The following is a 26639-nucleotide window of genomic DNA, read 5'->3' on the forward strand; positions in this document are numbered from 1 at the left end:
ACAGCCATTATAGTTGCTTGAAGGAGAGAACATTTGAAAGGTTGTTTGTGGCATATGTGCATTTTTTTAGTCGTACACATAGTGTACAGCAATATCAGGCAGAACTAGAGAATAAGGAAGGAAGTGGTGACTGGGAGGAGAAGATATATCATGCACTGGGTTTCATTATACAATACATTTTTCCTAAAATGTTTACTCATCGCTTCATCTCACAACTGCTGACTGCAAGATGAGTTATGTGCACAAGATCCTAATAACTACTTTGTTTCAGTATTTACTAGCAGCACAAGGCAATGGTAAGTTTTATGACAAAAAGAACTTTTTTTTAGCAATAAGTTAAATAACACTTTGTGACATGTTTAGAAACCTATCCAAGAAAATTTTAATATCTATAGAACTAGCCATAAAAAGAGGGTGGGGGTGTATGTTTAATATAAAAAAATAAATACATTCTACAAAATTGATCCTGCACTTTTTGTATTGGCTAACGCAGTTCTACCTTTTATGGGTGTTGTCAGATGAGTGTTTTAGAATGCCTAATTTCCCCACTAATGCTGGGCATACACTATACAGTTATCTGCCAGATATCTGTCCAATCTGGCTGGTTGGAATGAAAACCTGGTAATGTATGGGAGCAAAGGACAGTCGATCATCTGGTTTTAAACACTGGAAAATGGACAAAAAACAATTGCTTAAATTGGTTACATTTGTGTGTTTTAATCAATTTGTCTGAACAACCAATTTTGTCTGTTTTCTAGTGTTTGTGCGCAAATGGTCGATTGTCATTTGATTCCATACATTACCACGTTTTCATTCCAACCAGCCAGATTGGACAGATATCTGACAGATAATTGTATAGTGTATGCTCAGCATTAGAAACACAGCATTCTGCAGTCCAGGTACTGAGCTTAGAGAGTGTGGTCTATGGTCTCCCTGTCACAGGAGAAAGCTTTAGCTCTCAAAATGATGCATGTGTCATAGTACACAGCTTTATAGTACTGTATAATGCAGTGTAAGAACTGAAGGACAGCTTATAATATATAGACAAATAGAATAAAAGAAAGAAACAGCAATGCAGCTACAACCTGTATAGAAATAGCCTTGTAGATAATGAGGCTCATGCTGAGTTGGGCATACACCTATTTGCAAGTACAGTAAGGGCATGTTCAATTTATTGTCAACTGAGCAGATATGCATAGAGATGCCTATATACCTTGAAGCAGTCACATCAATTGCGAATATATGCATCACGCTCCACTATGGCAATTTGCTCCACCCTATTTACATGCTTCACTATGGCAATTTGCTCCACCCTATTCAACTCTATACACATCTCTTGCCTGGCCATTTAAATCATTTAAATACACCTAAGTGTATTTAAATAGCCGCAAAGGTTATTTAAGGTTACTTTCACGGGTCTCACCAATGAAGTCAATGGTGGGACCCGTTCATTGGCTGAGAGGCAGAAGGCTCGCCTCTCTCAGCCAATGAAAGTGCAGCACTGGGATTTCTATACTGAAATCCCATGGCTGTGCGCTCATGCGGGTAGTACTGTCCTTAGAGGACAGTATTAAGTTTGTGGGTCCGCGATTTTTTTTTTTTTGCCAAGCCCGCGGATGCCTACGTGGACAGAAGAGGACGTGAACCACGCATAGGAGGAGGTGAGTATGGATTTTTTATTACAGGTACCCTATGGATTATCTACTTGGAGAAATGGACATGATGGCTTCAGGGATACATAGGTGAGTATGTGAGATAGGGAGTGTAAGTGTACATGTGTTTGTGCATGTATGGGTTATTAAACTTGTACTGTCACGGTATGTGTGTTCTGTGGTTTTATTAATATTTATTTTTTGCTGTGGAACTGCAGGTACCAGTGGGCCCATAATGTCCCACATGCTGGTACTTGTGGTTCTCGAAGTACCAGCACGTGGGGGAGGCTTTCTGGGACCTGTAGTTCCGCCGCAAAAGACAATATTATCTCATCTATTTTTTTACACCACACTACACCATCAACCTGGGGATAGACCTGGACTCCCCAGGGATCCCCAGCCTGGGCTGACTAGTGGTCAGGGGTAATGCTTTGGCTTGGGGACCTGGTGAAAGGGTTTCCCTGGCTGTGGCATTACCCCCCGCTAAATAAAAAAAAACTTGGGGGTACTTACAGATGTGTCCACATACATCTATTATCCGTGCACTACAAGTTATGCTACACATAATGCGGTAGCTCTGTGTGCATAATAGGTAGCACAAGCAGCTTCTGCTGATTAAAATGATATTTACTAACGAGTTTTATCACCAAAACGAGTGATAAATGTCACTGTGTATGATAAATGGTGCTCCAGCCAATTACCTCCCAACTGTCATTTTTCTAACAGTTGACAGTTGGGAGCTGATTGGCTGGAGCACCATTTATCGTACACAGTGACATTTATCACTCGTTTTGGTGATAAAACTCGTTAATAAATGGGGACCTAAGTCAGGAGATGATTGTGTCACTAGCTGCTTCCCTGGGCTCCTTTATTTTGTTAATTCACCTTGAGGGGATCAGTCTGCGCAGTACTGGGTATTCCTGGCTATGGACAATAATGATAACCCATGTACATACAGGAGGAGATTTTATCTAACTCCCTTCTCTGCAATCTATGTTGGGATAGGAGTCAGCACATCCCTGCATAATGTTCAGTCTGTCCTGGGTGCTGGGAAACGGTCACCTGAGGTGTCAGGAATTAGCAGTACCTCCCTTCCGATTTTGAGGTAAATGTTTCTCCTCTCAGCTGGGTTCACCCTGCAACCATTGGGAGACACAGACCCTCCACTTCAGGTGCCTCACCAGGAAAACACCATCCTCTGCCTCCTCACAGCATCGCTCTGCTCTCCAGGTTCATTACCACAGCTCTTCCCTGACCAACTGTCACCTGTCTGACCACCTGATGCTGCCCATTTGACCTTCTCCTGGTCTCTTCAGCAGCTGTAGAGGCTCCTGGAAATTGTTCTATGCCTATGTAATTGCACCCACATGTGCTGTAGTGTGCTGTACAGTGTCAAGACATAATACTTCACATAGTGGGGTATTACACGTCTGTCTCTGAATCAGGCCCATTGTCTAGGTTGGGGTACAAATAGTTCTACATGTGAGAGGTGGATTGTTTGGTCAGGCATAACTACAATGTGCTTATCATGGGCATGAGCTGGGACCACTGGTGGCTGCCTTACTTGGAGAAATTCATCACCATCATCAATTTTTCATGTATAACACAGTCATCATAATCATCCTCATTGTCAGATACACAATTATCACCGTCATCCTGTTGCATGATCTTCCTCATCACTACTTATCCTCACATTTTCAGATGATTTAGAGATTGTGGGAGGATGCTGCTCAGAATTGATCACAGGTTCAAAATGTGATCTGTCTGACACACACATGCTGCTCATGGACACCTTTTGACTCTGTATTCTTCTGTTAACACTCATTTTATGCTACGACCTCAGTATAATTTATATATATATAAGGGATGGATTTGTCTAAAACAGGTGATTTTGTGGTAATTTGAGGCCACTTTCAATTTTTTTTTTACATTTTAAAAATTCTAAAAAGCAATTTCAATACATAGATCGAGTTTGCCGTGGGAATGTCTCGTAGAACCCAACTCGCACCTAATTAGATTGACCACTTAGATTCAATGTAGCAGTTTTATTCCAGCAATAAAAGATACAGGCCCTCATTCAGAGGCGGTCATTAGATGCAAGCGGTCGCCCTGAATCAGGGCGGCCGCTTGCATCCTGAACGGCCGCCTCCTTGTCGATCATTAAGCTGTGGGTTACCACCCACAGCTTAACGACCGATCATGTTGATGGTCGCGATGGTGTTCATCATCGCGACCATCGGGGCTTACGACCAGACCCTAAAGTTGGGTCTGGGCACTCGTAAGCCCCAGGGAGCTTTCTGCTCTGATGGAGCAGGAAGCTCCCCATTGACATCACTGATGATGTCAGTGCAGCCGCCCACAAAACGGTAGGCGTTCGTAAAGGAACACCTCCATTTTGGAAACCACCCCCCCGGCCCGCCTACCAAACGGGGGTAGCTGTTGTTCAACATCGACAGCCGCCCCTTTGGTAACGAGCTCCGTTGCGACAGAGTTTCTCAGTCGCTTCGGGGCTTGCGGACGCGCAGTGCGGCCGCTGCGCATGCGCAGGCCTAACCATCGAGTCGGTTATGAGCGCATCGGTGCTCGCGACCGACTCTGAATAAGGTCCACAGTGTTTTAGCAAACAAGTATTTTATCACCATGAAAGTCTGTACTATGACAGTGTGGAGGAAAAACACTATATACAGTAGCTACACATATATGGTTATTGAATATATATAAGGTGGCCATGTGACTGTCCCATTACCTGCATACACACTTATGTACACCGAGAAGTTATTCACAGCCATATAATGCTGCAGTACTGTGGATATGTGATGTTTACTATGGGCCTGTTTCAGAGATGGATGCTAATGTAGTCGTAATTGTGATTTCATATGCATCACAGCTGCGAAAATATGCTAATGGTTGCAAAGCTTACCCGAGCATAAAGACGCCTACTGCTGCCTACTCATATGCATATGATGTCACTTACCTGCGTAAATATCAGTAATATCGACACACATCGAGCAGCCATCTTGACTTTGCGATAGGTCTGACCTGCCACAGCCTTGGGAGCTCTTCTTACATGCACAGCTGCCTGTGCAATATCAGTGGCTAATTTATGCATGCCCATGAAACGGCGTTAAAATGAACAGACATGCCTGTGTTTTCAGACCACCCCCCGTCACCACCTCCAAATGCTGACAGCCTGTCACTCGCTCTGTGATGGATTCCTATCCGTCCGTAGTCGCAATGCAATCGCTGTGCACGCGCAGTGTGGCTTATATGATGGCTAACAATCACTTACTCTAAGGGCATAATAGTCTTTGTGTCCAGCTCTGAATCAGGACCTATGTGTTGTTATTTAAATAAGATCAGGCTATATTTGCAATAACAGCTTATGTAGAAAAACATCCCAGTGTTTCTCATATACAGGGTGGTCCATATGTGTGGAAACACCCTTATTATAAGGAAATGAGTAAGGAAATATTAATCCAGTGTCTACACCTATGTTATGGGCGTAGGGGAAAACTTTTTACTTTACTTTTAGTGCTGTTCACCATGTTTCAGTGTTAAGGTTAATCTCTTTTCCCATTCCTGATGAACCTTGACCAACATGTCTGGCTGAATCTGAGCAGCAAAATCAACAATTTGTTGTTGCAGATGATAACCAAGTTAAATCTGGGGATCTTGCTGGCCACTGGGCTGGACCTCTACAGCTAATCCAATTTGGGGAAACTGCACATCAAGATATTCCCTGACAATTAGTACATAATGAGGTGGGGCATCATCTTGCTGGAAGAAATTAGGATATGACCCATGCTGTGATAACAATGAGGGAAAAATCTAACAGCCTCTTGTAACGTTGCTGCTGTTAATGTTCCATCAATTAAGAATGGTCCCACATTACGGGTACCCCACAAACCACACCATACCAACTGTTTTGCCGAGGCTACAACCCCACATGCATCCATCCAGTGAGGGTTTGTCTCTGACCAATATCTGTGGCTCTGTTTGTTTACCTCACTATTGACAAAGAAATTTGCCTCATCACTAAACAATACCTAGTGTGGAAAATGAGGGTTCAGTTGCTGTGTTACCCAGTGTGCAAACTCCATCTGACGGTCTGGGTTATCCTCAGTCAGGTGTTGCAACATCTGAATCTTGTAGGGGTGCCATTTATGTTTAGAAAAAATTCTCAAAATAGCTGTACGGCTAACCCCACATTCTCGAGATAGACGATGAGTACTAGATTGTGGGCTCTTTGAAAATGATACCAGCACAGCAGTTGTTGTTGCTTTCATCTGTTTTTGGTCATCCACCTATTAGTTTATCTGCAACTGATCTGGTATCTTTACATTTGGCAAGGAGGTTGGCAACTGCACTATGAGTAATGGGTGGCCTATTTGGGTGACGTTGGTTGAAATAATTTGCAATAGCACGTGTGCTTCGTTCTCCAGATATCAAGAAAATCTCAACATGTTCTATTTGTGTTAGTGCTATTGTCACTACCTGCAAAAGAACTCAGTTAAAACTCAAGAATAAATAAAGATATGTTAAAACGAAGAACACTGTTTTTCTTATGAAATTCTGCATATGTCACATGACTACCATCCCAATTAAAAAAATTAGAGTTGCATCCAAGATGGCTGCCATACTGGTGACATACACTAAAAAGTTTGCTCCCACTCCCATATCATATGTGTAGATGGGATGCGGTCATAATATTGATGGCGGGAATTTCGGCAATCAGAGGGCCTGATTCAGACCCGGTCGCAAGCGCTGTGCGCTCGCAACCGGGTCGATGGTAGGGCAGTGCGCATGCACATGACGGAGCCGGCTCCATCGTGCACATGCGTGAGACCCGGATAGTGAAGGGCAATCCGTCGCTCCTGATCTCGTACCAAAGGGGGCATGCTGTCGATGTTGAGTGACAGCACGCCCCCTTCGGTGGGAGGGCCGGGGTGTGGCTGCCCAGACGGAGGCGTTCCCATGGAACAAGTGATGTCAGTGGCTCTCTGGGGCTTACGGCAACGAGACCCTACCACAAGGGTCTCGTCGCAAGCCTGATGGTTGCGATGGTCTTGACCATCGCGACCATCATCATGGCCACTCGCTATAGCTGTGGGTGGTCACCCACAGCTATGTGAGCGGCCAGGAGGCCGTTCTGAAAAAAAAAATGCCCGGCCCTGATTCAGAGCGAGCGCTCTGTTAGAGCGTCCGGCTCTGAATCTGGCTCTGAATCAGGGCCAGAATCCCGGCGGTGGAATTCCTGACCTCTGGCATCCCAAAGGTAAGTAGCGTGTTAAGGGGAGAGTTAGAGTGGCATCCCGAGCGCCGGCATCCCTTACCCAAACCGCGTAGACACTGGATTAATATTTCCTTACTTATTTCCTTTTTATAAGGGTGTTTCCACACTTATGGACCACCCTGTATAATAGGGAAAAGTCTGCAGTTTATATATATATTGCCCAAAGCAGCACTTTCAATATAATTGTGTATGTGTTACGGAAGCAGCGGCTTCTAAATTGGCATTTCTCTATCTGCTTTGTCCTGTTTTAATGGTGTATGTACAGTATAGTTAACAATCACTGCTGTTATATACATATTGGCAGTTACAAATCTGCCTAAAAGTAGTATAGTTGTTCCAATACATTGCTAATTGATGTTTAGCTAATATTGAAATATTATTTAAATTGACTTATAAAGATGAGTTTTTGAAACAAAAAACAGGACAAGCTGTCTTCTTTGGGGTGCAGCTCATTCAGACACAGCACAGTATTTTCTGAACAGCTAAGTTTAAATCACACTGCCTCTGCCTTCATACACAAGTGACAATATTATGTATACTGAAGTGTATATAGATATCCTTGTGAAGTGCAGCTCACTTAAAGTTAAATTCTAACAAAAATACACAATCCCCCTCCAGGGGAGTCCCCAAGTATACCCCAGGTGTTTTTTTCATTGCAGGTGCTTGCGGAAAGTGGATTTTTTCACGTTTTTAAAACTTAACTTTAACAACTTTTAAATATGCTGTCCCCCATTTTTAAGTACCCCAAATTTGCTGGGATAAGTTATTTTCTGCAAAAACCCCCCCTGAATACTATTCTTCACCACTTATGCAAAAACGCAATTTAACAGCTATTGAGCCTGTTTATAAACACCAAATACTTTCAGCAAGCCAAATCGGGGGGTACCATAGGGAACCCCCATGTCAGAGTATCTTTTGGGGGTTTCAGGCTGATTTCCCCAAAACTGACATGACTTTCCGCTTGTTTCAGTTTTGTCGGGTCCCGTTTTCGCGTACATTCAAATTGAATTCGGGCACGTAGGTGAAAAGTCAGAGAGGCGGAAAAGTATTGCGGGTCCGCTCAAATTGAATACGGCTCTAAGTGACAGTGTGAAGCCTTGGGATTTTGCTTCTACAGGGGAACACACTAAAAGAGGTATTGCTGTGATACCTCAAGAGTCAGTAGCCACGGAATACATTGAGGTGCTTAATACATTAGGCACAAATGCCAAAGGTAAAACTGAGTACACAGGAGTAAATTTACTAAAGTAATAGTTTTTAGAAGTGTAGATGTTGCCCATAGTTAAATGTTTAGTAGAATCTGATTGGTTGCTATGGGCGACAACACCACTACTAAAAACTCTCACTTTAGTAAATATACCCCGTAGTGTGGGATTTTGGTAGCATTCCACAAGGTACACGGATGCTTTGGTACTGTTTGTACAGTGCATAGTGTGTAATGAGAGACACGTATGTGTTGGCGATTTGGGAACAGCATGTAGCATGCAATGAGAGGCACGGATGTAAAGGCACCGTGGAAACAGAGTGTAGCGTGCAATGAGAGGTGCGGATGTTTTGGCACTGTGGGAACAGCACGTAGCGTGCAATGAGTATATTGCAATAACCAGGGCTATTTTTTGCTGGAAAAACTATTTCAGGAACTGTGGGTAGAGCTACTCGGGGTGGAGCTATAGAAAAACAATTATATGTATATTATATATAGTATTTACACATGAAGGCACTCAAAATGGTCTTTAAAATAAATGGTGGAATAATTTTTAAATACTTGTAAGTGGAGAGAGACAGTGGGATATATGCTGTAATAATGTAGTCCATAATAGTCCCGAATGTATTGGGAGGTTCCGGACTATAGACAGACAGTAATTAGTTAGACAATGTCTAGATAGACACCAGATGTTAGACAGTTAATAGTTAGGCAAGGATCGAAGTTCGACACAGACAAAAGTCAGACACACTAGACATGTAAAAAGTTCGACAGATACAAAAGATCGACAGGGTCAAAAGTTCGACATGAAAAAAATCGACACAAAAATGGTCTCCACATTTTTTTTTTTTTTTTAGGATTTGGGTTAGGGTTAGGCACTTACCCAGACGCTTAGGGTTAGGCACCAGGAGGGAGGGTTAGGGTTAGTCACCAAGGGGAGTGTTATGGTTAAGCTAAAAAACAAAAACTATTGTCGACCTTTTTTGTATCGACCATTTTCATATCGACCTTTTGACCCTGTCGACCTTTTGTACCTGTCGAAATTTTTACATGTCTAACTTTAATGTGTCTGACTTTTGTTTGTGTCTAACTTTTTTTCCTGTCTAACTATTGACTGTCTATCATCTGGTGTCTAAATAGACATTGTCTAACTAATTATTGTCTATCTCTTATACAGTCAGGTGCATAAATATTGGTACATTGACAGAATTTTCATATTTTGGCCTCTATTCACCACCACAATGGCTTTGAAATGAAACAAACAAGATGTGCTTTAACTGCAGACTTTCAGATTTAATTTGAGGGTAATTACATCCAAATCAGGTGAACGGTGTAGGAATTACAACGGTTTCTATATGTGCCTCCCACTTTTTAAGGGGCCAAAAGTAATAGGACTATCAACTCAAAAGCTATTTCATGGACAGGTGTGGGCTATTCCCTCATTATTTCATTATCAATTAAGCAGGTAAAAGGTCTGGAGTTGATTCTAGGTGTGACATTTGCATTTGGAATCAGTTGCTGTCGACTCTCAATATGAGATCCAAAGAGCTGTCACTATCAGTGAAGCAAGCCATCATTAGGCTGAAAAATCAAAACAAACCCATCAGAGAGATAGCAAAAACATTAGGTGTGGCCAAATCAACTGTTTGGAACAATCTTAAAAAGAAAGAACGCACTGGAGAGCTCGGCAACACCAAAAGACCCGGAAGACCACGGAAAACAACTGTGGTGGATGACAGAAAAATTATTTCCTTGGTGAAGAAAAACCCCTTCACAACAGTTGGCCAAATCAAAAACACTCTCCAGGAGGTAGGTGTATATGTGTCAAGTCAACAATCAAGAGAAGACTTCACAAGAGTGAATATAGAGGGTTCACCACAAGATGTAAACCATTGGTGAGCCACAAAAACAGGAAGACCAGATTAGAGTTTGCCAAACAACATCTAAAAAAGCTATTACAGTTCTGGAACAACATACTATGGACAGATGAGACAAAGATCAACTTGTACCAGAGTGATGGGAAGAGAAGAGTATGGAGAAGGAAAGGAACTGCTCATGATCCAAAACATACCATCTCATCAGTGAAGCATGGTGGTGGTAGTGTCATGGGGTGGGCATGTACGGCTGCCAATGGAACTTGTTCCCTTGTATTTATTTATGATGTGACTGCTGACAAAAGCAGTAGAATTAATTCTGAAGTGTTTTGCGCAATATTATATGCTCATATTCAGTCAAATGCTTCAGAACTCATTTGATGTCGCTTCACAGTGCAGATGGACAATGACCCGAAGCATACTGCAAAAGCAACCAAAGAGTTTTTTAAGGCTAAGAAGTGGAAAGTTATGCAATGGGCAAGTCAATCCCCTGACCTGAATCCGATTGAGCATGCATTTCACTTGATGAAGACAAAACTGAAGGGAAAATGCCCCAAGAACAAGCAGGAACTGAAGACATTTGCAGTATAGGCCTGGCAGAGCATCACCAGGGATGAAACCCAGCGTCTATGCGTTCCAGACTTCAGGCTGTAAATGCCTGCAAAGGATTTGCAACAAAGTATTAAAAAGTGAAAGTTAGATTTAGGATTGTTTAGTTTGGGCCTGATTCAGAGCCGCTCGTAAGCGGCCCATCGTTCGTTCCGAGCGATGTTTGCCGAATTGCGCATGCGTACGGATCATAATACGCATGCGCGAACCAGTCAGTGAGGCCGAAAATCGTTTGTTCGCTAAATAGCAAATGCCTGCTATTTTGAGTGACAGAATGAGGCGTTTGTGGGTGGTAACAGGGGAAGGTGCTTGAAAACGGGGAGTGGAGATCTGAACGCAGGTGTGCCAAACGGTCAAAACAGGCGTTTTATGGGAGTGCATAATTAATACAGCAGCGTAAATGACCACGTCACTGGGTTGTTTTATAGTCAGAACTGCTCGCAAGATTGTGGTAGGAAACACCAACCACAAGATAGCGAGCAGTTCATAGGCTGGTCGATGTACTCGATTAATCTAATAAATAGCGGACATGACGTAGGATGCGAGTGGCCAGGGGGCGTAGTTATCCAAAAAACGACCGCAAGTTTTGTTCGCTCATTCAGACATAGAGGCGTGAACAGACCGCAAAGAGCGAACGGTTCATTTGAATATCCACCCCCTTTTCCTGAACGACCGTCCGCAAATTGCGTCCGGCTCTGAATCAGGCCCTTTGTCCCATTACTTTTGGCCCCTTAAAAAGTGGGAGGCACATATAAAAACCGTTGTAATTCCTACACCGTTCACCTGATTTGGATGTAATTACCCTCAAATTAAATCTGAAAGTCTGCAGTTAAAGCACATCTTGTTTGTTTCATTTCAAAGCCACTGTGGTGGTGAATAGAGGCCAAAATATGAAAATTCTGTCAATGTCCAAATATTTATGCACCTGACTGTAACACACGTATTGGGTTATCAGAAGTCCATGTATTGTTGATCTTGTTTACTTATGTAATCTTTCCTAATATTACACTTATAGCTGGCAAAACCTGAACTCAGCAAACTCGGTGCCAACAATAAGGCTGGTAAATGTGTGTGCGGCCAGATGAGTATTATATATTTGCCTTTTAATTTTAACTCATTTGATACTTTTATACTATTTTGCAGTAATTACTGTATTTGACAAGGAGAATATTACCTGCCCTCTTCCACAAGGAGAGAACTACACATGGTACAAATATGGATGTTTAGAATACGGTTTAATATACAACAAGATTGATGCACAAGGGAAGTATTATCAGGTTCCAGCTGGTGGTGGAATATTTGCTTGTGAACAACAAAATGAAAGGTCTGCACAAACAACAACACATCTTACCTGTAATACTAGCAACATATTTATTATCCCATCACTTGAAGGTATGTAATATTTTGATATACTCATACTGTACTGTAGATGTAATCAAAATAAAATAGTATTATGTTTATTATTGTATTATTTAATTGAACTGTATAATGTGTAAAAATAAACCAATACAAATGGATGAAGATAATATATAGTTTGTAATCTAAAGGGAAGATACAGGGGAGGGCAAGTAGATTGAAACAATGGTGAACAGATAGTGTAAATAGGAGCAGTACAAAAAAAATGCTCCTCATTAAAGGGGCCTATCTATTTGCCGACTTTCTGCACGATGCGACCAAAACCAGGAGGTTTTGGTCGGAACGTGCAGAAATTACGCTAGTGGATAGCCCGCAAGGACCAGCGATGCGCGTGCACGCTGGGTCCTTGCCGACCCCGACTATCTCTCCAACATGCCGGTCAACCTGACGACAGTCGTCAGGTTTGGCATGTTAGGAGATGGGAAGCCGGATGTGTAGCAGCAGCAGCACTGAAAATACGTTCAGTGAACGTCTTTCAGTGCCGCTCAGCACCCGGCGACTTGAGGGTCTGAACGCTAGTCGTTCAGACCTTCAAGTCTATAAATGGATAGGCCTCTTAAGACAGATACTTGGTGATCTTTTACCACTCCAAACCCAGATTATGATGTCCTTTAAATAAGATTTTAAACAGTGGATCACAAATCCTTAAAGTTATCAATATATTAGTGTCAGTTCCAGTAGAAAATCCTTATTGATATTATAGTTGTTAAGAATCCCAGGGAGATTCACTACTAATGGAGACAGGAATGTAAAGGATATAAGAGCGATAGGTTCAGCCAGTGGATGGTTCAGTTGTAGCCCAAGGCTTGTGGTGGATGAGGACCTCAGGGAAGTTCACAACCAAGACAGGCTGTACTGAAGGGAATGGAGCGATGGGTTCAACAGGTAGTCCAAGCAGTCATGGCCCAAGGTGAGCAATGTTAGACAAGGGAGAGATCTGGCGCTCACGTTGCAGCCTTCAGGGCTGGAAGTGCTTGGCAAGGTGGTGCCCTGGTGGACATGTCACAGCCTTGAGGGCTGGAGGTGCTTGGCAAGATGGTGCCCTGGAGGACACGTCACAGCCTTGAGGGCTGGAGGTGCTTGGCAAAATGGTACCATGGAGGACACGTCACAGCCTTGAGGGCTGGAGGTGTTGAAGCCACAGAGCAGCGGAGATTGCCGCAACTGAGTCCACTGAAATGCTGCTGTGCGGAAGATACCGCAGGGTGGTGGTGTGGAAACGGCAATGAGTGAAGACACAAGCAGTGGAGATTGTCACAACTGAGTCCACTCAGATGCTGTTGTGTGATTAATGCCACCGGATGGTAGTGCAGCAACAGGGATGACTGGAGACGCAAGCAGCAGCGATAGTTGATCCGGAAACTAAGGGCCTTAATCAGACCCGCTTGCAAGCGCTATGCGCTCGCAAGCAGGTCGATGTTTGGCCACTGCGCATGTGCACTCCGTCGCTACGAGTCTCACACCAAAGCGGGGCAGCTATCAATTTTGATTGACAGCTTGCCCTGTTTTAGAGGCGGTGTAGGAGGGTGGCTGGCCAAACGGAGGTGTTCCCGAAGGCCCCACGAGTGATGTCAGTGGGTGAGCTTCCGGCTCTAATAGAGCCGAAAGCTCACTGGGGCTTGCGGGAACGAGACCCTACCACAAGGGTCTCGTCGCAGTGGCGGAACTCCCGGAGACAATGGAGTCAGTTGCCGCTGGGCTCCAGCCCTGAAGGGGGCATCTGGCTCCATTGTCTCCAGGGTCCCGGACGTTCCACCGCACCTACACCTATAGTACCGCCGGGTTTGTTCACTTCTACTTTAAAAAGAAAGCCAGAGGAGCCGCTGAGCTGAGCGCCAATCAGCATCAGCGGCGCTCCTCCTCCGGCTCCACTACATTCTGTCGTCTCGGCGGGTCGCGGACGTCACGTAACATGTGACCGCCCGCGACCTCACACTGTGCCTGCCCCTGGCAGTGGCACATGCGGCTGGCAGTGGTGAGTGGCTGGGACCCAGGAGACAGGGAACGTGGTGTCAGCAGCCAGTCCCCGGCACTCGGTGCAGTCTCCCAGCTGCTGCCCTGCACTCACTTCTCCCCAGGAAGAGAACCACTGGCCAGGACCCGGGATCTGCATAGAGGACTTCTTCCCGGTGAGTCCCTTCTCACTACTACTCCTGTCCCCTGCAGTGCTTCCCACTACTCCTCCCATCCTACCCCCTGCAGTGCTTCCCACTACTCCTCCTATCCTGCCCCCTGCAGTGCTTCCCACTACTCCTCCCATCCTGCCCCCTGCAGTGCTTCCCACTACTCCTCCTATCCTGCCCCCTGCAGTGCTTCCCACTACTCCTCCCATCCTGCCCCCTGCAGTGCTTCCCACTACTCTTTCTATTTTTCCCCAGTAGCATTTTGTAGTTTTTTTTTTTTTTTTTATGGATGGGGGGGCACCAACACTTATCTTGCCTCTGGGCAACTGGGACGAAGTTACGCCACTGTCTCGTCGCAAGCCCCGATGGTCGCGATGGTCGAGACCGTCGTGACCATCACCTGGCTGCTCGCAATAGCTGTGGGTGGTCACCCACAGCTAAGCGAGCGGCCAGGAGGACGCACACAAAAAAAAACGCCCTGATTCAGAGCGAGCGCTCTTTCAGAGCGTCCGGCTCTGAATCAGGCCCACAGTCCACTCAGATGCTGCTGCGTGATGGTAATGCGGCAACAGGGAACTGATGATTTCCCAAACAGCGGAGGTACATGATGTTGGCTGAGACCCTTGGACGCTGTTGTACGGCAGGTGCCGCCGGATGGAGGAGCAATATTGGAGTACTGGAAGCACTCTACAGCGGAGATAGCCGTGATGACAAGCTGGAACCTCAGACGCTGCAGTGAGACTTAGCTGCCGAGATGTTATATAGCACAGGACTAGGCAGACTTGAGACTGAAGAAGCTGGAAGCAACACTGTACAAGACCAACGCTATGGAACCGGAAACACATGAATGACGTCCTTCTTGGGTTTATGCCCAAATTATTAATTACAATATCTCTGCTGTAAAATGTATATAGTAATGACAGATAATATGGCTTAAAACAAATATGAGTGTTCCAACAAGCGCAGTCTCCTGGAAATAAAGTGTCTTCTCTACTTAAGTGGTTGTTCCTGAGCTGCTGTTAGCCGGAGTGAGGGGAGGGGTGAATAATTCCGCTCTTACCCTTTGCTCATTATACGGCTTTGCTGAGTCCCGCAGCCACAGATCAATACAGATACAACATTGTATGTTTCTACTGTGCTGGTCTTAGCTAGAATGCTAATTGCTAGGGGCTGGATGGCTTCAATAGCCCATAAAAGCTGGCATTTATTACCCTTTGTATGTGACTCTGTGGCACATGAAAGATTTGTTTATAGTAAAACAAATAATATTTGCACCAATTAAAATAACTCACTTTGGGCCTAAGTTGCACGCAATGCCGATGTTCACGGAGTTCAGTTATTTTTTTGCTATTACTTGTTTGAGTGAAAAACCCTAAAAACTTGTATGTGTTACACAGTGTGTGTCACGACCAGGGTTTCGCGGCATGGAGGTTTGCGGTCCTTACTAATGATGGCGCTGTGGCACGGTCCTTCTGGTGGGTTAGCTGGCATGTGGATACTGGCATTGTGTGTATGCAGAGGTCTGCCAGCGTTGGGCCATCCTGGCAAGGGTAAGTCTAGTGGCGTCTCCACGTCATGGCTGTCTGGGCGCCACCATGTTGTCTTTGGCCATGTGACATAGCAGGCCAATCGTCTGTGGGTCACCTGCTCTCTCTGGCCTATCACATTCCATTACTGGGTACTTAAGGGTGTTTGGAGCACCCTGTAGTTGCCAGTGCAACGTGTTCACAGCATCAGCTGTGAGAGAGAGTCCTCTGTGCTCCTGTACCTTAGACTTGTGCTCCGGTGCTTGCCCCAGCTCCTTGTCAGCCTCCGGCTCCCTGCATAGCCTGCACTGCTCTGCCTTGCCTTGCACTCCGCTGGAGATCAGCCCTGCACCTTCCACCAGATCCACTCCTGTCTGAACCTGGCTCCTTAGTTAACCCATTCCTGTGCAGCCATCATCACAGCATTACCGGATTCTCCTTTCAGCCATGATCACAGCATTACTGGATTCTCCTTTCAGCCATGATCAAAGCATTACCAGATTCTCCTTTCAGCCATGATCACAGCATTACCGGATTCACCTTTCAGTCATCATCACAGCATTACCGGATTCTCCTTTCAGCCATGATCACAGCATTACCGGATTCTCCTTTCAGTCATCATCACAGCATTACTGGATTTTCCTTTCAGCCATCATCACAGCATTTCTGGATATCACTCTCAGCCACTATTCAGCATACCAGGATATCCACTTCACTCTTACAGTCTATCAGGATTCACTTCATTCATCTCTGTCACTGATCTGGACATTCGTTTATTCCCACTCACTACAGTTCCCTCATGCCACATATATTAGTTTCTTTATTACTGGACTTTAGTTTATCTTATTGTTCATGTCTACCAACATTCACATTAAACAACCCACCCTTCAGTTTAAACCTGTTCCAGTGTCTACTCCTGTTACCACCCCGGGTCCACAACAAACACAAGGCCTGATTCAGACCCGCTTGCTAGGATGCGTTCGCACGCAAGCGCAGCGAGCGAAAGCCTGCAGATCAAACAAACTCACGCAATGGAAAGAAATACACCCAGGCAAAGTGACGACCACCCACCTCTCATTGCGAATGCACAGATAGTCGCTCTGTGTGAGATCAACCCAGTCCATCTATCAGCACACGCATCAGTTATCACACAAGCCATCAACACTTGCAAATAGTATGATGTACAGTATTTGTCTGGGCAATCGATGTGCATTTGCTGATTGCTTGTTATGTGTTTGCAAATGTGTTTCTAATTGCAGCTTAGATGGTTTTTTTTTAAAAAAAAAACACGAAATTTCCTAAACAAACACACACACACACGACAATATACCTATATGTATATATATATATATATATATATATATAGTTATATACATATACACACACACTGTATATATATATATATATATATATATATATACACACACACAGTATATATTTAGATTTTATCGATATCTATCTATCTATCTATCTATCTATCTATCTATCTATCTATCTATCAAGAGTTTTTTAAAACCAGTTCTAACATGAGACTATACAGGGTGTGTTGTTACATTGTCATTTATTACCCAAAAATTGTTCAGCTTACTTACATGTATGTTTTTTTTTCTCTAAATTTTTGTTTACAGTCTATGTGACACAATTAACATGTAATATTTCCCTTCATCATTTAAGTAACTGAAAAATTAAGTATCCCCCCAAATGTATGAAGGATGGACTGCAGCAGGTATTTCCCATACCTGCTGCGATCTCTCCAGTGCCGCTGACACCCACACCCCTCCTAGCTTTTGAAGGTGGATGCTATGCAGAAAAATGTACCAATATTGTGAATAATGCTAATGGACCTCATTCAGAGTCGGTCGTAAGCGGCCGCTCGGTCATACGCCTAACCGCAAAACTGAAAAAGGAAGCAATCGTACGGCCGGTCGGTCACAACCACAGTGACGCCCATACATGAAAAAAGCACCTCCTCTAGCTAGCGAGTGATAGCAGCTAGCGATCGAGTCAATCGCTGTCAGTCGTTGTCAGTCGCTGTATGTTAATTTTCTTCTGATGGTTGCGGCCGCTTGTGTTGTGTGCAAATTACATAAAAAATTAACAAAAGACTGCATAGAATAAGCCATTCCCATGAAATATATTTATTCTTATTATTCTCTAATGCAAACGCAACTGAATCAATTACAAGCCAATTAGCAGTGTTATTAGCAACAACAAACGAATATTAGCTGCTTGCATTGTGTGGCACAAAATAGAAACATCAAACATAACATCAGTCACATTCGATAGTATTGATTGTACTCTGGTGCCTGAGAGAGCACATACCCAACCTCAAGCTGTACGATCAGCCAGGCCTCTAACCTGCTCGCAGAGTGACGTTTTACTACTTCCTGCCTTCTATGTCGGTCGTAGCAGGAAATTTATGTACGCCCCTAAAACGCCCTGAAAACGGTGAGGAACACCTGCGTTTTTAGACCACCACCCCCGTCAATCAACTCTCGGAAGCCACTTCCTGCTCGTAAGCCGTACGATCGACAGCATTTTGGATCACAGTCTTGTACGCACATGCGCACAACTAACCGTACGCATGCATGGTTTGGAAACATCGGATGCGTACGACCGAGCGGCCGCTTACGACCGACTCTGAATGAAGTCCAATATGCTTTAATAATGACACAAAACTTTTCACAGTCAAAAAACAAATATTTATTGAACAAAAAAAAATAAAAAATTAAAGCCGTCTCCTGATGCAGCCGATGGGGCCACCCATCAGGCGCACATATGCGCTCAGGAGATCTAGCTCCCTCCTGAGCACATTCTCAAAACTATCCTATGGCATATCTGAAATGTAAGCCAAAAAAGAGGATTTTAAATGTATACATTTATATCTATCTATCTCAGACACCCTAGCCGGCGAATACATAAGATCACCACCAGACCGGTGTAGGCAATGAAATCGGCCCTTTAACAGGCCAATACAGTGCTCTACAACCTGCCTGGTGGCTGTAAGCGCGGCATTATATTGCGTTTGTGGTCCTGGTGTGGGGGCAACATAAGGAGTCAGAAGCCATGCCGTGCAAGGATATCCACTATCTCCAGCATTGTTTTTTTGAAAAAACATTGGTTACAATTTAAATTTTAAAATGAAAAATGAAAAAATTAAATAAATAAATAATAATAAAAAAAACTTACTACTTACTACTTATTGCTGGGCCCAGCCTGTCAGGAGAGTTTGTAGGGGATGAAGCAACACTTACACCTGCTGACCCTGCAAACCCCGCTCCTGACACCCCTCTCCTGAAGGCAGCCTTGGTGAGAATGAGCGAGGCCCAGGAGTGGACAGCTAAGGCACAGGAATAGACAGCTGGGGCCCTGGAATGGATGGCCATGGCTCTGGAGCAGGCCAACATCATCAACAGCTATGCCATGCGGGAGCAAACCTCCCTTCAAGCAGCAATATCAATGCCCACCACCTCTGGATTACCAACAGCCAGCCCCGACCCTATGGCCAGGGTCAACCCTAACCCATCCACCTCACGCCAGGCCAGTCGGCAGAGAACACGCCAGTCGACTGGTGCAAATATTTCCCTTCAGCCTAGGTCAAAAAAGCCCAAAAAATTACAGCATTGGCAATCTTCTGCTGCCCCCATATTTCACCAATCAAAACCTCCCTTTCCTTCCTAGAGAATTTTTTATTTCTTTTGTTGTTCCATCATTTATAATGTGGATTTGTACATTGTGTTTTTCAATGTTTACGTTAAAAAAATAATAAACAAAAACAAAATAAAAAATATAAACAATGTTTCTGACTCATGTTTTAAAATATTTATTTAGACCAGCACATATATAGAGGCTAACATAACAATGGTCAGGTGAACAAATAATTATACATACATTCGTATAAAGCAAAAGTTTTTAACCTTAGACATTTTCAGCTGTGTTGTTTTAGTTTAAAGGACACCAAAAATAGTGTAATCACAAATGTGTAACATTCACTCACATACACACACATTCCAAAATTAAATAAATAAATAAATAAATAAAAAAATTCAAACACAACAGGGCAGGTTTTCCAATAGCACATGGTAAAGAAGCAGGTACACCAGCTGTATCAGTAAAGTGGTGAAGTGATGTGAAGGCAGTTGTACAAGTATGCAGGCTATCATCAGTGATTGCATTCTCACCACTTAGTAAACATTGGTAACATCATGTCAGGACTGAGCTACTCGCAGAGTTGTGGTTGACCTTACCCTGCCTTAAGAACTGCATACCTGTCGCTCGCTCTGTGCTTCGGCTGCTATAAATGTAGTCACAAGCGTGTAATGCATTCCTCTTAGACGGCATTTGGTGACTTAGGCACGCCTGCGTTCGCATCTCCACTCCTCCGTTTTTACCAGCCAGCCCCTGTCACCACCTACAAACGGCACTGTCTGTCACTCAACCTAGCATTCAGTATAAGGCTGGCGTGCAATCGCATCCTGATCAATGTGACTGGTTTGCGCACGCGCACTGCATCTTTTATGCATGCGCAGATAGCAAAAAAATCGGACAACTGCGTGCAAACGCATCCTAGCAAGCTGGTCTGAATCAGGCCCTCAGTCTCTAACAGTTTGCACTGGCCAAATGGATTCGGCTACAGGACAGGAGTCCAGAACAGATTTAATTCACGGCATGGCTTCCCGCCTGGAAGGATCGGAGACCATGCTACAGCAAATAGCACAGTATGTACAAGAAATGGCACTCCATCAGGATACCTTACAAGCTACACTAACTACTCCAAGTATGCCTGCAGTTACGTCTGTCGCCACTTCTATGCTATCTGCTTCTGGAGTTCCTCATTGTTTGTATTTACCTACACCTGGCAAGTTTGATGGCAATCCTAAACAGTGTCGTGGATTTCTCAACCAGTGTATTGTATATTTTATGTTACAACCCTCCAATTTCCCTACTCCTAAAACCAAAGTAGCCTATATTGTGTCGCTGTTATCCGGCTCAGCCTTAGATTGGGTTTCTCCGCTCTGGGAGCGATCAGATAATTACCCAGAATTTTTAACATAATTCAGGAGGATTTTTGACGAGCCTGGAAGAACCACTTCTTCTTCATCCAGTATTATGAATCTGAATCTGAAACAAGGTATCTGTCCTGTCAGTCAGTATGTCATTCAGTTCCAGACGTTGGCATCAGAACTCATATGGAACGAAGAAGCCCTAACATTGGCCTTCTGGCATGGACTATCAGATCATATAAAGGATGATCTAGCCATTCGTGATTTACCCTCTAATCTTAATGATCTCATTTCCCTCTGCAACAAGGTTGATATATGCTTTAGAGAGTGTCAAGCTGAGAAGCACAGAGCTGATCATTTTAGGCCTCATCCTCAACCTTCTCCTACCTGTTCTCATCCCTCTTTTACAGATGAAGAACCCATGCAGGTTAATGATACCCGTTTTTCTAAAGAAGAACGACAGAGACGCATTCTAAAGAACCTTTGTCTATACTGTGGAGACACGGGTCACCTGATAGCTTTCTGTACCCGCAAGCTGTGAAACGCCCATTCCTAACTAGTCCGGGGACACTCAGTTAGGAGTAATGCTTCGGTCCCTAAAGCATAATGACTCTGTCTTGTCCATAGCTCTGGGCAGATAAATTACAAATTCTTTGCATTACCTTAGATCATGCTATCTCCTTGACCTCTATCGAGACATTGCTAATGGAACGGTGTCTAAAAGAACCCAATCTATTCTAGTTCATATTGGAGCCCTTCATGTTGAACATATCAGCTTCTTAATAATACCCAAGGCTTCCCATGAGATTATATTCGGATACCTATGGCTGCGTAGTCACAACCCCAGAATTTATTGGAACACTATGCAGGTTCAGTCATGGAGTGAGGAATGCCAGGGGTCTTGTCTCCCGAAGATATGCAGTAGATAGAAAGAGAAAAGGAGTTGTTTTGTCGGGCGCACAAAAAAGATATTGTTATATAACTTTTATTGAATCATATCTTAAAAATATCCCAATGTAGGGAATATAAACAGTGAAATATAAGGAATAAAATAATTATTAAACAAAACACACATGTATATTAAAAAGGCCGGTCCACTAATGTATTGTTAATATAATAGGGTATTGATACACCTAGATGAAAGATGGAAATGTACTCATAAAGATACTAGTAATATATATGCGCAGGAACAATGTAATAGCGAACTAATGTATTAATCTATAGATTTGCCTGTTATTGGCTGAGAATTCAGTTGAATAGGGCTGCACCCCCAATATCCAATTAATCATTAGGATTTTTGAATATATAGAGGCCATATATTCTATTAATCAGTGTGCAGATACCTTTTCCTCCTTCCCCTTTCTTCTTCTCCCGAAGATATGACCTGTACACCTGTAGTGTATCATTTCGTGTGATGCCCTGGGCATGGTCCTTGGCTGGAATTTTTTGGGGTGCCTTGCTTCTCGGACGTGAACCCCTTAATGTTAGGGACACTTGTATAGAGGAGCCTTGACATCGGCCCAGCGCTTATTCATATATTTGCAAATGTATGTAAACCAATACCTCTGAATTTCTATTATCATGTAGGATTCAAGTATTTTTGATTTATCTGCAGTGTGCTGGGGGGCAATTTTTCTTTTTTCTTTGTCAACTGTATTGTAAGTTGGAGAAATGTGTGTTCGGTGTACCAAGTGTTCCAATTCTTGGATATATAATTTCAGGATCAGGTTTAGAAATGGACCCCAAGAAAGTCCAAGCAACATTGGATTGTCCCGTCCCATGTCTTTGAAAGCCATCCAGAGACTTCTTTGTTTCTCCAATTATTATCGGTATTTTATTCAGGGATTCTCTTCCTTGATGGCTCCAATCACAGCCCTAACTCGTTAAGGTGTCAACCCTGCTCTATGGCCTCCTGAGGCAGAGACAGCCTTTCAACTTCTCAAACAAGCCTTTATAACAGCTCCAGTTTTGAGACAACCGGATGTCAACAGGCCTTTTTTTATGGAAGTGGATGCTTATTCTGAGGCAGTGGGAGCTGTCTTGTCCCAGTGCTTCGAGGATAACCAGATTCATCCATGTGGTTTCTTCTCAAAGAAATTCTCCCCTGCCGACAGAAATTATGCCATAGGCGAACAGGAGCTATTGGCTCTCAAATTGGCCTTAGAGAGACCTCCTAGAGGATGCTAAGTTCCCTTTCACCGTTTTTTACAGACCACAGGAATCTTCTTTCAATGTGTAAGTCCTCGTCTGGCCGATGGGCAATATTTTTTGCCCATTTTCATTTTGCCCTGTCGTATCACTCTGGGGCTCTCAATCTGAAGGCTGACATCTTGTCACGGTCACTGTCCACTGATAGTGGTCCAAAAATACTGCGGAATACTCCCTTGCTGGAGTGAAAGGTTTTCGAAACTATACAACTGCAACCACCTGTTGGGAAGACCTTTGTGGCCCCAGAGTTGAGGAAACAGTTGCTGACATGGGCCCACACTTCTCGTTTTGCAGGTCATTCAGGCATTTGTAAGACCTTGGAGTTCCTGAATAGATCCTACTGGTAGCCATCGATGAATACAGAGGTAACCAAGTTTATCTCGTCTTGTACGCAGTGTGCCCAGCATAAATCTCCTTGACAGTCTCCAGGCGGTGAATTGGTGTCTTTTCCCATACCATCTCATCTGTGGACACATCTGTTGATGGATTTTGTGACAGACCTGCCAAATTCTAATGAATATACCACCATCTGGGTTGTAGTTGATCGTTTCTCCCAGATGGTCCATTACATTCCGCTAGAGAAGTTACCCTTGGCATCTGATTTGGCTCACCTATTGTTCACCATATATTTCATCTCCATGGACTTCCTTCAGAAATCGTCTCGGACCGGGGTGTCCAATTCGTGGCAAAATCCTGGAGAGTCCCCTGCTCTGTTCTGCAAGTGAAACTTAACTTTTCCAAATCCTATCACCCTCAAAGCAATGGGTCCACTGAGAGGGTGAACCAGGACCTCAAGACCTTCATTAGAATCTTTATGTCCTCATCCCAGGACAACTTGTCTGAGTCCCTTCCCTGGGCCGAATTTGTGCACAATGCATTATACCACTCTTCTACTAAACAAACTCCTTTCTACATTGTGTATGGTCTTCATCCTAGGGTCCCTGAGTTCCGAAGTTTACTTGCCTTTGAAGTACCAGCTGTGGATACTACTGTACGGAACTTTGTTTCAGTTTGGGCTCTAGTGCGGACTGCTCTTGTTAAAACCTCCCTGCGGTACAAGGACCAGGCTGATAGGTAGTGAAGATAAGTTCCTCAGATGCGGGTAGGGGATCAAGTATGGCTTTATATCTGCAATCTTTGTCTCTGGGTACCATCTATGAAGTTCGCTCCCCGGTTTATTGAACCTAACAATACTGCCTATACCTTCTAATATCCTTCCTATAAACCTCTAAGGATGACGCTATTTTGCGTACGCAGTCATACAGTAAATAAAGACTCCAGACCTAGAACCTGTGGTTCCAAAGCACAAGTATTATTCAAGTAAAAGTACAGCAGTTACACGTTATGATCCTCATATAATCTTAGCGCAAAGAAATTATACAGACCCAAGTACAGTTATACATACGCAGCGCTCTTTGGTCCAGATGTAGGCATCAGCAAGAAACCCCCATCTGTCAGAATTCAGCATGAAGACTAGGAACCCAGGGTCAGAGCACACATATTTATACCCCCCAGAAATAAACAACACAATAGAGAAGTTTTTTGCTAATACCATTGGTCCTAAAGGAGAGGGCATATGTTACAAAGCATTTAACAGGTTGGTTCAAATAGACACAGTCCAGCCTCTAACAACTGGTGGTCTCTGGTTTCCCGCCTCATGCAAATCCTAACAGTTGTTCATATAATGTACATTTTGTTGCTTGAAGTTTCTGCGGTCCATAAGTTGAGAATGCATGCTGCGATCTCTCCATTGATATTACCGGAATACTGTTGAGAGAGTACGCATCAGTACAATACCAAACATGGCTTACTTATCACGTATAAAACCTTAGTTACGAAATAATCTTTATTTCTTAGCAATTATAATAAATGTGCATACTTGAATCTTATACCTTAAAGCTTATGGAACCTTGTATGTGAATATGTAATGTGTGAGTATGTGGGGTTTGATGTAAAGACGCTAGTTAACTTGGGGCAGATGCGTGTGCATGAAGGTAATATTCGGCATTTTCATACAGAATCTTATGCATTCGCTAATATGCGACTAGTTAACAGCGCTATTGTGCATATTAATGTGTGTATGAGACATGGTGTAAGATGCAATCGCATGATGCTAATAGTAATATCACCACATGTACTAAAGTGTGAGTTTATCTAAAATGGCGCTGAAGCGGCCATTCGCAAAATGGCATCTTGCGATCTCATTTCCAAGATGGAGTCTTGCGGCCAATCCAATTTTAACCTGCTCTTGTCTCAGCCAATTATCCAGCTTCGACAGTCCACCCTTTGATAGCGAACAACATGCTACGGTATTACAATCTGTTTTTAAAATATAATTTAGGCTTACATTTATATACTATTTAGTGTTATTATGGGATGGCAGAAGGTGGTTCTTAATCCATCAATAATGTGTCTCTGAGTGGGGACATAAAACTACTATTATACGCACACCACGGATCTTGGAAGATCATGTGAAACACCAGTCCTATAAAGGCAGTCTTGAAGGGGAAATTTGAGACTTTACATTATCTGAGGTGTTTTAAAATAACATTTCAATTATACATTCTATGCAGGTCTAAATATAATATATTAACTGATGGTATTTCCTAGTTCAGGGTTGTAATGCAGTTTTGTATTTACCTCGGTATTCATACTGACCACCATCATAATTTCGTTCTTTCATTTTACTCTATTTTTACATTTTCCACACTTCAACACAATAGCAACACACCGGACACATATACCAATTATTATGATGACAATCAGTATAAGGATTAAGAATTTGCCTATGCTGGTGATCACTTCCTGGACCCATTCCCCTAGACCTGAGAACCATTTCACTGGGTTCAGCCATGAAACCCATCCTTCTATCTTCTCCCCTACTTCAGCCACTGAAGCATTATGGTTCTTACGAAATTCCCTTTTTAGCTTCAGAATTTCATCCATCTTTCGGTCTATCACCTCCTTGGGGTCGCTGGTATCATTGGTGACATAGGTGCAACATTTTACTCCAAATTGGGTGGCCAACGTTATGCAGTACCCTCCAGTAACAGCAGTTAAATAATTTAACACTAGCCTGTGTTGCACCAGTTCTTTCTTGTACGCTTACAATTCTCTACCTGTATACCTGAATGTGTCATCGTACATCTCGGTGATATTATCTATCAATTTAGCAAGTTCCTGAATATATCTAAAATTTAATGTACCCCAAGCAATCCTGGTGGGTTCCAATGTGACTAAAACTTGAAAGCCAGTTGTCTCACTAATTAACTGAGTGGCTTTGTGCACGTCACCAGGTATCATATTTCGTTTGCCTCTGTGTTCATATTGTGTGTGAAGATATGGTGACGGTGTGTTTTTATGTATACCAAGCATTTCAACATGTGTGAGGGTCATAACTTCTGGGACTACTCTTCCCAGGTAACACAAACCTTCGGAATTCGGGGAGAGCCACTTATACGCTTTTCTTCCACATATAAAATATACATTATCAAGGAGAACATAAGGAATGGTATGCATCATTATCATTAAGCACATTTCCCTTGCAAACAATCCTATTTCTGGGTCTTCCATATGGTACATGCAAGTTTCTGGCTGTATTATTTTAGCACAATAACCATCTGGCACCTTACCAATAATTTCTTTGGTGGAACTCAATGCATACCAGTACCTAAAATGTCTCCCACTAGATTAAATTGAGCATAACAGATCATGGTTTATGGACTCATTAT

General features: G+C 43.4%; 1 protein-coding gene across 3 annotated transcripts in view; it reads left to right on the forward strand.

Moving 5' to 3' along the window:
- Positions 1-205: 205 nt before the first annotated feature.
- LOC148540318 (uncharacterized) overlaps positions 206-26639 on the forward strand; it is a 99352-nt gene continuing 72918 nt past the window's right edge. For all 3 annotated transcript variants that reach the window (XM_088443223.1, XM_088443233.1, XM_088443241.1), the window contains exons 1-2: positions 206-296; positions 11776-12024. In XM_088443223.1, coding sequence (XP_088299349.1) covers positions 230-296; positions 11776-12024 — 316 coding nt within the window. In that variant the 5' untranslated portion in view covers positions 206-229. The remainder of the gene's footprint in view (positions 297-11775; positions 12025-26639) is intronic.

The sequence above is a fragment of the Taudactylus pleione genome, unplaced genomic scaffold (genome assembly GCF_031769625.1).
Source record: "Taudactylus pleione unplaced genomic scaffold, aTauple2 ptg000019l, whole genome shotgun sequence".
Taxonomy (NCBI): domain Eukaryota; kingdom Metazoa; phylum Chordata; class Amphibia; order Anura; family Myobatrachidae; genus Taudactylus; species Taudactylus pleione.